Source organism: Pseudopipra pipra, chromosome 9 (assembly GCF_036250125.1).
Source record: "Pseudopipra pipra isolate bDixPip1 chromosome 9, bDixPip1.hap1, whole genome shotgun sequence".
NCBI lineage: Eukaryota > Metazoa > Chordata > Aves > Passeriformes > Pipridae > Pseudopipra > Pseudopipra pipra.
The window spans coordinates 24,623,117-24,635,640 of NC_087557.1; the positions used below are offsets into that span (position 1 = coordinate 24,623,117).

General features: G+C 39.4%; 1 protein-coding gene across 10 annotated transcripts in view; it reads left to right on the plus strand.

The window, feature by feature from the left end:
- BEND5 (BEN domain containing 5) overlaps positions 1 to 12,524 on the plus strand; it is a 907,022-nt gene that overhangs the window by 544,732 nt on the left and 349,766 nt on the right. For 4 of the 10 annotated variants that reach the window (XM_064665271.1, XM_064665270.1, XM_064665263.1 and 1 more), the window contains 2 exons: positions 5,860 to 5,993; positions 7,614 to 7,989. The exons of 4 other annotated variants lie outside the window; for them this stretch is intronic. In XM_064665271.1, coding sequence (XP_064521341.1) covers positions 5,860 to 5,993; positions 7,614 to 7,989 — 510 coding nt within the window. The remainder of the gene's footprint in view (positions 1 to 5,859; positions 5,994 to 7,613; positions 7,990 to 12,524) is intronic. 2 more of the 10 variants (XM_064665264.1, XM_064665273.1) reach the window with 2 other exon arrangements.

A 12,524-nucleotide genomic window follows, 5' to 3' on the forward strand; every position in this document is an offset into this window, starting at 1 on the left:
GTGGTTTAAGACCTTTCCATCTCGCCTTTCCCCAATTTGATTAAGAATTATTTTCACTCTGTTTCCTATTCTTTAGGCTTTATTGAAATGCATTTCACAAGATTTAACAGCCTTTTGGGCCAGTTCCTCAAGTCCATGTTATTCACTTTCGTGTGCTTATCAGCCCTGCCTGTCACAGGGCTCCTTGATATGTTGTTCTTCCCTGACTTCTTTGCTCACTCTTCTTTATGCTCTGAAGACTCAATCTAGTCACTTGTTTGTGTGTTACTGTCATTTTCTCCTTCTGGTGAAGTGCTGCAGGGCTATTTAGTTCTTCAATTTTTGGGAGTGATATAAGCCCAGATGATGGTATCTCTCAGCTCTGCCTTTTTATTGCTAACTTTTCTCACTTAAATTTGTTGTCAGCTTCCCTTTCTGACATCCTTAGCAGAAATCTTTTTCAGCTTATGCTTAGGATAGCCCAACATATTTTCCTACAATTTTTGTCCATTTCTCTTGAATTTAGAGTAGAGAGGAGGAATAATCTTTTTTGTCATCCCCAACCCAAAATCTTGCTGTCTCTTACATACACCTCATCTGCTTTGTTGCTTATACCCAACTTTACCTTTTTGTCCATCCAAATACACTTTGTGTAGTGCTTTCACTGTGCCCCATGTTTATTTCTGGAATCTTTTTCTCTGTCCTTCCAACAAAGCTCTTCTCTAGTCAGCAAAAAACCCCAAAACAATATAGTAAATTATACTACCCAAATCCTGCATTGACTATGCCAGCACCTGGTTGATCCCTCTTCTGTGTCCCCTCCCTTTTTTAGCTGCATTGAGTTTGGTGACACCTGTCCTCTTCAAATAACTTCTGCATTTCTGCTGCTGTCTGCTGCCCTGTGTTGTCTGTTACTGTCATTCTCAGTCTCTTCTGCTTTGGTAGTGGTCATAATCTCAGTGTACTGCCAGCTCAGACATGTTTTATATAGACACATTTTTTCCCTTTGTATCCTGAATATCTTCTGAGCCTGCAGCATCATTACATTTTCTGAAATCTTGTCTGTTCTTCCTGTTTAAGTCCTCCTTTAATGTTTCCATTAAATTAGCTAAGAAAGTAATTTATAGTCTTTTTTTTTTGCCCGTTTCAAATAAGCTAGGTGGCTTTTTTATTATTATTATCATTATCATCATGCTGTTTTCCTTCTCAGTCACAGCAGTATTGAATATTGTTTATTTGTGTGTAAGTGGCACTTAGGAATCCATGCCCTGTCGTGCTTGGTGTATTTGCTTTGAAGCACCACATACACCTTTGGTTATGGGTTCTTTGCTTCAGTTCTTTTGCATCTTTGACTTTATGAACTGTAACTGCACGTCCTGCCGAGGCTGGTGATGTTACCTGCCTGTAGAAGCAACCTGGCTAAATCAGTAGCAAACCAGCTCAGTGCAGCAGTGGGTGGGGAATCTTGCGCAGGTGTTGTCCATATGTGCTGGGTACAAGCCTGGAAATGGGAAGGGTGAAGGTAAGTTTTTTCATCTGTCAGTGTATCATTTTTCACAAGGGATGGAATTTTTTTGAAGGCTTAGGGGAAGGATGAATTTTGTTCAAGGTTCTTTCATTTTATTGCTGTAAGATTTATAGCGTTGCCAAGCCCTTTCTTTGGACTGATACCAGACCTGCCATCCCTCATCCATTTGGAGTGCAGACCTCTCTTCCTTTATTTTTTTCAGCTTTTACTCCAAAAGTGGAAAAAATTAAGCATTTGAACTATTTTTTGAAGGGATTACTTTGTTCAGTCCTTGTTTCTAAATTAGAAAGTCTGGAATGTTTTTAAGGAGACTTTGAGATTTCCATAGTGTTATTCTACATCCCATGATAGGATTTTCAGTTTTAGAGCAGTAAAAAATTTCTCTTTTAATTTAACTGACTCAGTTCCTACCCTGTTAAAGTCACTTTCTCTGCTGCAATTCCCTGCCCCTTTAGACTTGAAGGTGTTCCCTTTTGGCCTGGACCCACCTATGCTGACACTAAAATGAGGGCCTGACTGAAAAAAGCATTCCAGGAGCACTTTATCCTTTGCTGGTTGATACGGATTCTCTGATGCAGGGTTGCTTTTCTTTCTTGGAGCACTGCTTAGGCCAAGTGTCTTCCCAGCCACTCTGACATTCCTCAGCAGTTCATTTTCTTCTCACTCCCAGTGCAGCTTTGGTGGGAGCCGGTGTGGGGAGAGCTGCTGTCACATGCTCTGGCTCTTGAGCCCTGTACTTCAGTGCCTTGAGGAGTTGTCTGCCAAGATCTCTCCAAGTCTGACCTTTTCTTGGAGTACAGTTATTCCAGCATGCTTCACTCTTTATATCCGACCACAGAGTACCAGGTTCTCTGTCTGTGAACAAAAGCAAATTTTCCTAATTTCCATGTCTTTCAGAATGTCCCCTCCTAAAAAACCAAAGAGAATCAATGCTGCCCAGCCCTGCACCCTGTATCTACCCTGCATATTTTGTTACAAGTACCTAACTAGGTACTTGTAACAGACTAGGTATGTTAAGTGCTGGTTCTCAGTAGCTGACACCACTGAACCACTTATTCCATGTATAGGGAAAACAAAAGACACAAATTTATGACAATCTGACCATGGCCACCTAAGGGAAGGTATAATTTTTAACTTCTAGCACAGTTTAAAGGACTGGGAAACAAAATCCAGACAAATGATTTTACAAAATGAGGCTCTGAGCTACAACGTTTTTAGGGCTGCCCTTCTCTCTCCTCTGTAGCCTCAGGCACTGAATTGCAGCTTGTCCATGCCTTTGGTTCATATCCTGGTTTTCTTCTGACTCAAAATCATGGGCGTGGGGTTTTTTTGCTGGATTGTCCTTTTGTACCTGTCTTTTGTAGGCTGGCAAAACAACAGACAGAGCAGTTCTCTTTAGGACTCTGTAAATGCATGTTCATATTTCTCCTACCCCTCCCCCACATCTCCTCTCTCTCCCTCCCACCCCTTCCTGAATTCCATTAATATTTACAGAACAAGAGCCAGTACTCCAGCATTAGCCTCAAATTTAGAATGAGATTTTTCTGGCTCTGTCTGCAGCTGATGCAGAAGACAACAGAGGTTAGAAATGCACTTTAAAAAAAAAAAGAACAAAAGGCCTTTTCATATCCCACACACTGAATGGATTGTGTTGGGTATAAATAAGCTTTCAAAGACCAGAGCATATGTAAAAAAATATTATATGTATTGTTGTTGGAAGGCAGAGGAACATTTATATGCTTACTGACTACATTAAAAGTTCCTGAGCTTTAACTTATATAAGCCGATTTTTACCCTTGTCTCTTCAGAGTTTGTGGGGGATAAAAGAGTTCCCTTCTTCAACTTACTGGTTCATGTACAACATAAACAGTAAACCCAAAAAGTCTAACCAAGAGAAAGAGAACCGTGTTGATAGTTACATGCCAGTAATGTACAAACTAAACATTTGTAAGGAGATAAATAAACAAACTTACCTTCAATCAATTATGTTTTGCAAACATAAATTTCATAGGTGAACTGAGAGGTTGGGTGGAGAACTAAGAGAACGAAGAACCCAGATGAATTGCACTGTTTTCTTTGACCCAAGACTAAGTATTTTCTTTCATTTGCATTGTTAAGTGGATAGAATATGTTCTTAACCTTTATGAATTGACCTAAAAAAAGGTAAACATTTTGATTCTTCCAAACCATTTTTATTTTCATGTTGTTTTATTAATTGTAAAGTATTTGCTGACTTTTGTAGTCTGCAGGGGCACTTACTCCTCTGTGACCCCTTGCCACGATTGTTTCAAAGTTTCTTTTTCCCGTTTGTGTGGGGTTCTGGCTCCTGGTGACCTCAGCCAGTTGCTGGCAGACAGTTTTTTTAACGGCGTGAAGTAATGGATTGTGTCCATCTGGTTGTGAGGCCAAGGGTTATTTCAGAGCACAGAACCTGATCTGCATTCTTTACACGGAGAAGGAGGTCATCCACATGTTCTGTGCAACGGGATTTGGCAAAGCAGTCGAGAGAAGCTGGCTCTGCAGTATCCATGTGCTGCTCTTCCTCTAAGGAATTGTGAGAACATATTTTAGCAAAGGATTCCTCAATCTATCCCATAGCCCAAAACACATAGACACAGAAAAAGTTAGTGAGTGTTGTTTTTTTCCATTCAGTATGGGTTCATTTATTCTTAAATTTCTTTCTTTCTTTCAAGCTATGCCCATCAGTCAGTCCTTTAGTCTAGAAGTTTGTGGTTTTTTTAGGGAAAGGCTCCCTTATTTTCTTCTCAGCTGTCTGGCATTAGAATTGGCTTATCTCACTTTTCTGATGAACCTACATTTTTCCAGATAGACGAAAACATAGTGGCTTATTTTTCAAAACTGAAACAGTTGGATTGCCTTTTTGTTTTACTGGGATAAGCATCCATGATGCTCTGGGGAATGGAGAATGATCTAAAATAAGCCTAGCTGTTTTTTGTTGTTTATCTGTTTCTTTTTGCATCTGTCTTAGTATTTATTGCTACCATCTGCGTTTCATTTCAGGTTGTCTAATGTCTTATTCTGCGTGTTCTGTGCCTATTCTTTTTACATAGCCTTGGGCTGTAATATCACCATTTGCCTACAAGAGATCCATTTCTATCTGTAACAAAATGAATTGCATTCATCTGTGTAATTCATTTCTAATGAATGCCTTGCTCCTCATTAAACAGTGATTTACCTTTGTTTCCCTTCCCTACACTGTCAACACGAACCATTTTGAGGTCCTGTGGAGAGATGCTAATTTGAGAAAGCAAAAGTCAACGCAGCTAAGCACTCACAGGGGCCATCCTCGTTGGCACTTTCAAAAATATTCACGGGACACTTCCTGAAATACAATTTGCAGGTGGATAAGAAGACTCAGAACGTTTTCTCATTCTTAAGCTTTCAGTGTACAAAGACAACGCTTGGCAGTTTAAATGCCTTTCACCTTGTCAGTGTCAGAACAGGTGAATCTTTTAAGACCTTGTCTGTTCTGCAGGAATTTTACATATCACAGGCACATTTGGGGACACTATACTCTTGGTTCCCTGTCCCCTCCCTACCTTCTCAGGAATATTAAAATATTTCAATTTTTTTTTTCAGAGTAACATTTTTAAATGGTTAATTTTGAGATACGTCAAAATGTTTCAGACTTGAAAATATTTCACTTCAATTTTTCTATGAGATGCCAAAGTTAATATAACTATTGCCTTTGTATATCTAAAGGAAAAGGATTAGTACCATTAACTAATGAAATAGGGGTTGTATAGTAATTTTGTTACAGATTTGGTTCTTGTGCAACTTTTGTGCAATGCCCTTTCCAGCTCTGTAGCAGCATTCCCTTTTCCAGCCCTGCACTTTGTGGAACAGCAGAATCTGCTGTGTGTGCAAATAGATGTGTGCTGCTGACAGATGATGGTTAGAGCACAGGATGAATTACCAAGTTTATTTTCACTTTAACCCTCAGCAGAGTTTGAACTGCAGCAAAAGATGAGAACACTGTTAGTAAACATAATTTAAAGCAATACAAATGGTTTTCAGGAAGTTTTATTTACAACCTCTGCAACTCTGGTGATGGTACAAGCCACTCATTGGCACTTCTTATCACATAAATTTAGCTTGGCATTTTTCAGTATTTATTCTGGTGTTGGGCCAGATTGATCCCTATTGGAACTGTAGAATTCTCAGTGGGCATCAGTTGACTTGGACCATGGATTAATTTGAATGTGGCATTATGAGGGGATTGGAGTACGGGAGGCTGGGGTTTTTTAACTGGTCTTACCTAAGTCATATAGTATTTGGAAGTAAGAACACTGATTAATGTAACACAATTTTATTTTTAATATACATTTTAGAGGACAAAACTGACCTTGAGAACAGTGTGATGCAGAAGAAAATTAAAATCCCCAAACTCTCTCTCAATCACATAGAAGAAGCTGGGGAGGTTACAGATTATGGGGAAGAAGATGTGGAGCTTAGACACAGTAAGGTACTGAAGTCTTTCCGTTTTGGTTTTTCCCTTCCTTTCCTTTTTGTTTTTCTGTTTTGCGAGTGCTTGGGGCACATACAGACGTCTCAGCTTAAGAATTCCAGGCCTGCTTTTGATCCCCTTAAAATGTTTGGTGAAATTGGGTCACATTGTGTGTGGGGGTGGGGTACGGGTTTTCAAAACCTGATGTAAGTGCAACTGAACGTTTTCCTGTGTGTCCTGTCTGCGCAGTTTAATTGCCATCTGAGATTTTTGGAACAATGCTCTTCCAGTTTGGCCCAGAAAGCCTTAAAAGTCCCCAGTTCCATGACTGTGGAGCAGAGCTGTTCTCAGTGGCACTTGTGGCCTGTTGCATGGTGCTTGTTTGGAACTGGAAGGGGTGCTCTGAGACTTCCCAACTACAGCAGTGGCTGAGAAGAAGAATTGACAGGACTGCATCTCTCCATTATAACTGCCAGTTGCCTTTTTAGGTCCAGATGCCAGAAACTCACTATGGAAATGTATTTATTTTTTTTTATATCAAATGATTTCTTTAAAAGTCTGCCAACCTCCAGAATAAAATACTGCTCTATGGCTTCATGTGTTTTGCAGCTGCAGGAATGATACTAGTACATTTCTTTATGGTGGGCCAGCTTTTTTTTTTTTTTAAATTTTTTAATGTCTTTAGAACATGCAGCAGGCATAGCATCAAATAACTTCGTTTTCTGCCACATTACTCTTGGATATTGTGGTATGGGAATTGATAGTGTCAGCTTCTCATCTCTAACCCATGAACTGCATTTGCTTTCCTTGCACTTGCTTGGAAATTCAAATGCCTTTTGATATTTGGCCTGTAAAACTTAGTGACTTTACCCATACTGTCACATATTAATACCACTATTGAGGCCTAAGAGGTGTGATTTAATTTGTAGGGTTTGTGCAGGTGACTGAAGGTAAAATTCCGCTGAGAGTTCAAAGGACATGAAGACTCTGCAATGCAGTATTAATATAGAAGGGATCAGTTGATAAGGGAGATGAGGCTGGATGATTATATTCAGTCTCCAGCTTCTGTTTTTGATTCCCTTTCAATGTTTGCTGATAGTGTTAACTCAGTCTCTTGCATCAGGAAGTTGGGTGAATGCGCTGGAGGGATAGTCAGGGAAGGTTCTGTCTCCCAAAGTGTGGGAAGGACAAGCCCTCAATTCACAGAACAGCTTTGTGCCCTGTGCTGCTTTCATCTCTGATGTCATCACAGGTGACAAATGTAGCACACAGCTGATTCTTCCTCTTACTTACCAGAAAATCAGTTGCTGTCGGAAATCTGAATGTTAGGGGTAAACTTTAAAGAAAAAGAGATTTAGATCCACTTTTTTAAAAAAGAACTATACAGGATCAAGTGACACTGAGTTTGTAAGTGTTGCAAAAAGGCCTTTAACTGCCTCAGAAGTTTGTACCTGCATTTAGCAAAATTACATGTTAGTTATGATGTATATTATAGCCACAAGGATCTGTTAGGCAAAACATTTTTGCAGAGTGTTTTTGGAAACCGGAAATATTAACCATTTCCAGGTCTGTAGAGTTTTTGATTCTATTACTTCTTACTGCTCTCCTAATTTATTTATTTTTTCTTGTAACGTGCAGAGACAAGATGGGAGGAAACAAAGTGAAGGTACACACAAAAGCATTGAAGCAGTTGTTGCTCGCCTTGAAAAACAGAACGGGATGAGTCTCAGTAATACTTCCAGCCCTGAGGAGGCTTTTATGGAGACTACAGAAGGCATGAACAATATGGACGATGCTGTAGTTCCTCGGATTCTGTACGAAGAATTGCTGAGGAGTTACCAACAGCAACAGGAAGAAATGAGGCACATTCAACAGGAGCTGGAGAGAACGCGGAGACAGCTTGTGCAACAGGCAAAGAAGCTCAAAGAGTATGGGGCACTCGTGTCAGAAATGAAAGAGCTCAGAGACTTGAACAGGAGGCTCCAGGATGTACTGCTCCTAAGACTAGGTAGTGGTAAGTGCCGGACTTAAGTGGGACTAGTTTGAATGAATTTTGCAAGTGTGATCAATAGTAACGGAAACGTATTTGAAGAATAGCGGTGGTTGTTAAACTGGACATTGAATGTTAAAGGGGTTTTCTGCTGTGGCTGTACAATATGTGTTGAATTTGTATGCTATGTACGTCTGGGTTTTTCTTTAAAAAGTAGAGGTCTTTGTGCTGGTATGGCTGAATCAGAGTTCCATTTTAAGCAGCTGTATTTTAAAGAGTCTCTGACCTTCCGATATATGCTGAAAAAGTTAATAAAGCGTCATCTGCAAAATACACCAATATGTTCCAGTTTAAAAAGGAAAAAAAAAGAAAAGGCACTGGAATGACTAGTGGGGCTAAAACTAATTTATTCTTTTCAGTTAGGGTTTTTGTTTATTGTTCTGTGACTATGTTACCATCCATTTTCTGACCCCTCTTCCCATTAGTAGCTTATTAGAATGTGATATATTCCTAAACTTCTTAGCAGTGGCTTTAAACAGCCATGCTATTTGAAAAAGAATGGAGTGTTAAAGAATAATTAAAAAAAGTTTTTATATTAGTGTCCCGTTTATCAACACTTGTTACAAAATGCAGGTTTGTGTAATTTGGGTTTCAGTTTTAACTATCCTGAGTCAATTGCTCATTGTTTGGGTTTATAAGAATTATTTAAGCATTATGTTGGAATAAATGGGAAAAAAAAAGACAAAATAAAAAGTTCATCCTTTTCATTGAAGACGGTACCCTTGGAATACCTTCAGAATTTTTACTAATTACATTTATTTGCTATTAGAATGTGGTACTGCTGTGCTGAAGATTTGCTCGGTGACTGAAACTTGGTTGAAATTTGTGCATCCGAACCTAGCATGCTGTTTCTTACGTCTGCCTTTGTGTACCTGGAAAGTTAATTTTTGCATGTAAATTGGATATTGGCTCTTCTCCTGTACTGGAACGAGTGCATGCAATCTGCATGTGGGTCTGAGTTACATTCACTACAAACCTGAACCTGGGAGAGCATGTGCCTGTGCTGTAGCATGTGTTGAGGTGTGCCCACAACTTTGGAGCCAAGTTCTTGGAGTATCCAGCTATTGGAACTGGGTGTTTGATTGTGAATGCTCATCACTGTTACACTGTGCATAATTAAAATGTCGTTACTTATTACAAACATTCTAGTTAACTTTTTAAATAAAACTGAATAGGCGAGGTTTCCACAGCCTGAAAAACGCAATGTGGTTGGCAGTAGATTCCACTGAGCTTTCTAAACTTTTCCTTGGATGGAAAGATGTTTCTTCATCTGCAAGTAGTTAGCTGGAATTTATGTGAATGGAGCACGAGCCAGATGTTGGTAGGCAATGGGGCTGAACAGCGTAAAGTACCAATTTAGTTGGTAGACTTGACAGCAGTTGGAGTGGTGAGACCAGCAGTGAAATGAAGACAGCTACTGAATTCTGTCTTGTTTCTTTCACTTTAAAAAAAAGGATGCATTTTTCTCTTGAGCCAAAAAAAGAAACTTTAGAAGAAAAAGGGGGGAAAAAAATAAAGAGTAAAAGAAACCCCAAAACCTCCTGGAAAAAATACTGAATCTTCTCTAAATATTGGGCATGGGTTTCCATTATATCAGTCTGGCACCTGCTTTACAACTGAAAATAAATCTCAATTACATTGGAGACAAGTTCTTTTAATTTAATCACATACCTGGAAAAATATCAGCTATAGGTAATTCAAAAAAAAGAAATCTCTTGTTATTATTGGTAAGGAGCTTTTCATGGTGACAAAGGTAGAGTTTGGCCCTGTGGGCTGTGTCCTTCACAGGGTTTGTATTTCCTAAGACTCTGTATTAACTGCTACTTACTCTGTTGCCTTTCCTTGTAGCCTCATTCACAGTAGAGAAACGACTGTGTTCTAGAAAGATCAATACCAAACTTATGAATAATTAGCAAGGGAGACATCTTCAGCACATTATAAATTGGAGAGTCTGATGGCAGTATGAAAAAGTGTTACTTTTAATCAAGAAATAGATACGTAAAGACTTTTTTAGTCTTCCTTTTCCATCTTACAAATGAGGTATGTTTGGGTATGTGAATAATCTCTGAAAATTGTTCCGAAAATAAATTACATCCTGAATTCATCTTCAGTTGCAGTGATCTCTTAAACCTAGAGTTTCAAATTACATGTAATTTATGTTACGCTGCACTTCTAGCAGGCTGGACTTAATGCAAACTAATTGCATTTCTGTTTCACCTTAGAGACTTCTGATTTCTTTGCATGAGATGACAGCTGGTTTGTGCTGATGAATTGCAGCTGTGGGAAATGCGTGCCTGTTGCCATTTTAAACCTGCAGATCAAATGCAGAACAGCCTCTTGAGCTAAGGCTCAGTCAAGTAGTCAGTCTCCTAATTTCCCATCAACGGTTTGATTTCAGTGAGGAGCTGGAAGTCAATGTGTTTAGATCTAGGCCTTCATCTCTGCTGCTAAACTTGAGCCACTCTGGTGGGAGGAGTGAGGTTCTTCATCTTCCACGTGGTGACACTGGATTGCTCTTTGTCATAAAAGAGCCTTGAAGGCGGATGTGGCCAATACCAGTAGTGAAATCAGTACTGATCTGTGGAGATATGTTTAATCTTTATGGTTTTAGCATGTTATTGCCCAACAGATCACTTCCTGCAGGAGGCAGGCATTGGATCAGGGCTCTAGGGACCAAAACAGTGGAAAAATGTGATGACTGTTGTAGAAGAGGTTATGGTATCCCTCATTTGAGTTCCTGGAGGAACGTGGGCAGCCTCTTGCCTTGCCTGCTTTGGGATCAGGAAGCCCTGTGGTTGTAGACCTTTGCATTTTATCACCTGAAAACACACTAATTTGCCCTCTTTTTATCAATAGAGAGTGAGGTAGAGTATTAAATAACTGAGTCTCCCCTGTAGGGACTTTAAACTGTCCTTGGATTGCAAAAGAATAATTTCAAAACCTTCTTAAAAAAAATTTGTCTCCGTGGCAAGATCTGTGCAGTTTTCTCTGGCTGTATGTAGCCAGTAGTAGTGAAGTTTTACAGCAGTAATGCTTGGGTGGTGTTAGCTAACTCCCTGATAAATACTTCATGTTATATTGCTGAGCACTGGTGTTGCTCCAAAGTCAGGGAGTATATTCACGTTCATTCAGAAACACTGATTCATCAACACGTGCATACAGACCCTCAAGATTTTATTTTTAATCCCAGTTTAATTTCAGCCATCCAGTTTGCTGTGTCTTGGGACTGACACCAGAATAGGGAGAATGAAATGGGATTTATGTCTTGCCACACATTAGGAATTACGGGTTTTCAGCTCTTCTAGATTTGTTTGGCTTTTTGATGTAAAAAAAATAAATAAATTAAAAACCAACCAGAAAAAAAATGCCAAGGTTTCTATCAAGTACAGGAAGTACCAATATTGCCACTCCTCAGACTCGTGTTGTTTTGTTTCAAATTCTGGTGGACCGTGTGGAAAAACTTGCTGCTTTCAAATGTATATTGACCACTTTATCACTTAACTTATTTTTACTTTCTAACTAACTTTTCAGTAGCGTGTGGCCCAAGATGCATTTTAGAGGAAAAGAGATGGTGAAGGGAAGCCTTCTAGTTCTTCATTCTGCATTTGAACTTGCTGGCCTCTCAGATATTATAAGAAAATTACAGTCAGGAGGAGAGAGATTTTGCAATAAAACATTTAATTCCTTCTTGTATTCTGAAAAATTGTATTTTTTTTTCCTGATCCTTATTACATAAGTGTTAAGCCTTTAGATAGTGATATGTATTTTTATATGTCCAATTCGTTGTCTTTAAAACAAGATGCAGAGCACAAGAGCTACAGTAGAGAGGGGAAGCTTGGAGTGTGGTGTGTGGTAAATTGGGCACACAGCAGTCAGGCAATAGTGCAGGTTGCGTGTCTAATTCACAGCATGCTGGGTTGAAAATGCAGTTCGGTGGTTGGTGAAAGTGGCTGTGAAAACTGCCTGGTTAGAGGCAGTTTCTGTTTGGCAATCAAAAATCAGAATATAAAAGAAGACCTTTTAAAGGCTTTCTCTTGGTGACTGCTAAGCAAGCAGTAAAGCATGAGTTGCAACAGAGGTTTTCTGAGCTGTGGTTATTGTGGACTTTAATCAGCTCTTTTTGTTGGGGAAACTCTGGAAACCAAATTGCAGCTGTGTCAATATATGACTATAAACAAAATAGTGAAAGACTCCTAAATAGCAAGTAGTAAAAGTGTTTGAACTGAAATAAACGTTTCCTGCTAGGAAGAAGGTGGTTGTACTTAGGTGTCTTCCTCAAAGTGACTTTCAAAGTGTAAGAAAACTCAAAATAGCCCTCTGTTGAAGAACGTTTTCTTAAAGTAACAGCTAAAAGATGACTTCTTAAGGTCACCCTGGCAATGACATCCCTGCATCTGGTTGTTCAGGTGTGCCCATCCTGTGGGCAGGCTTTGGCTGCTTGAATCAATGGAGGTCTTTCCCCCAGTCAGAATCAGTTCAGCCGTCTCAAGTTTAGGAAG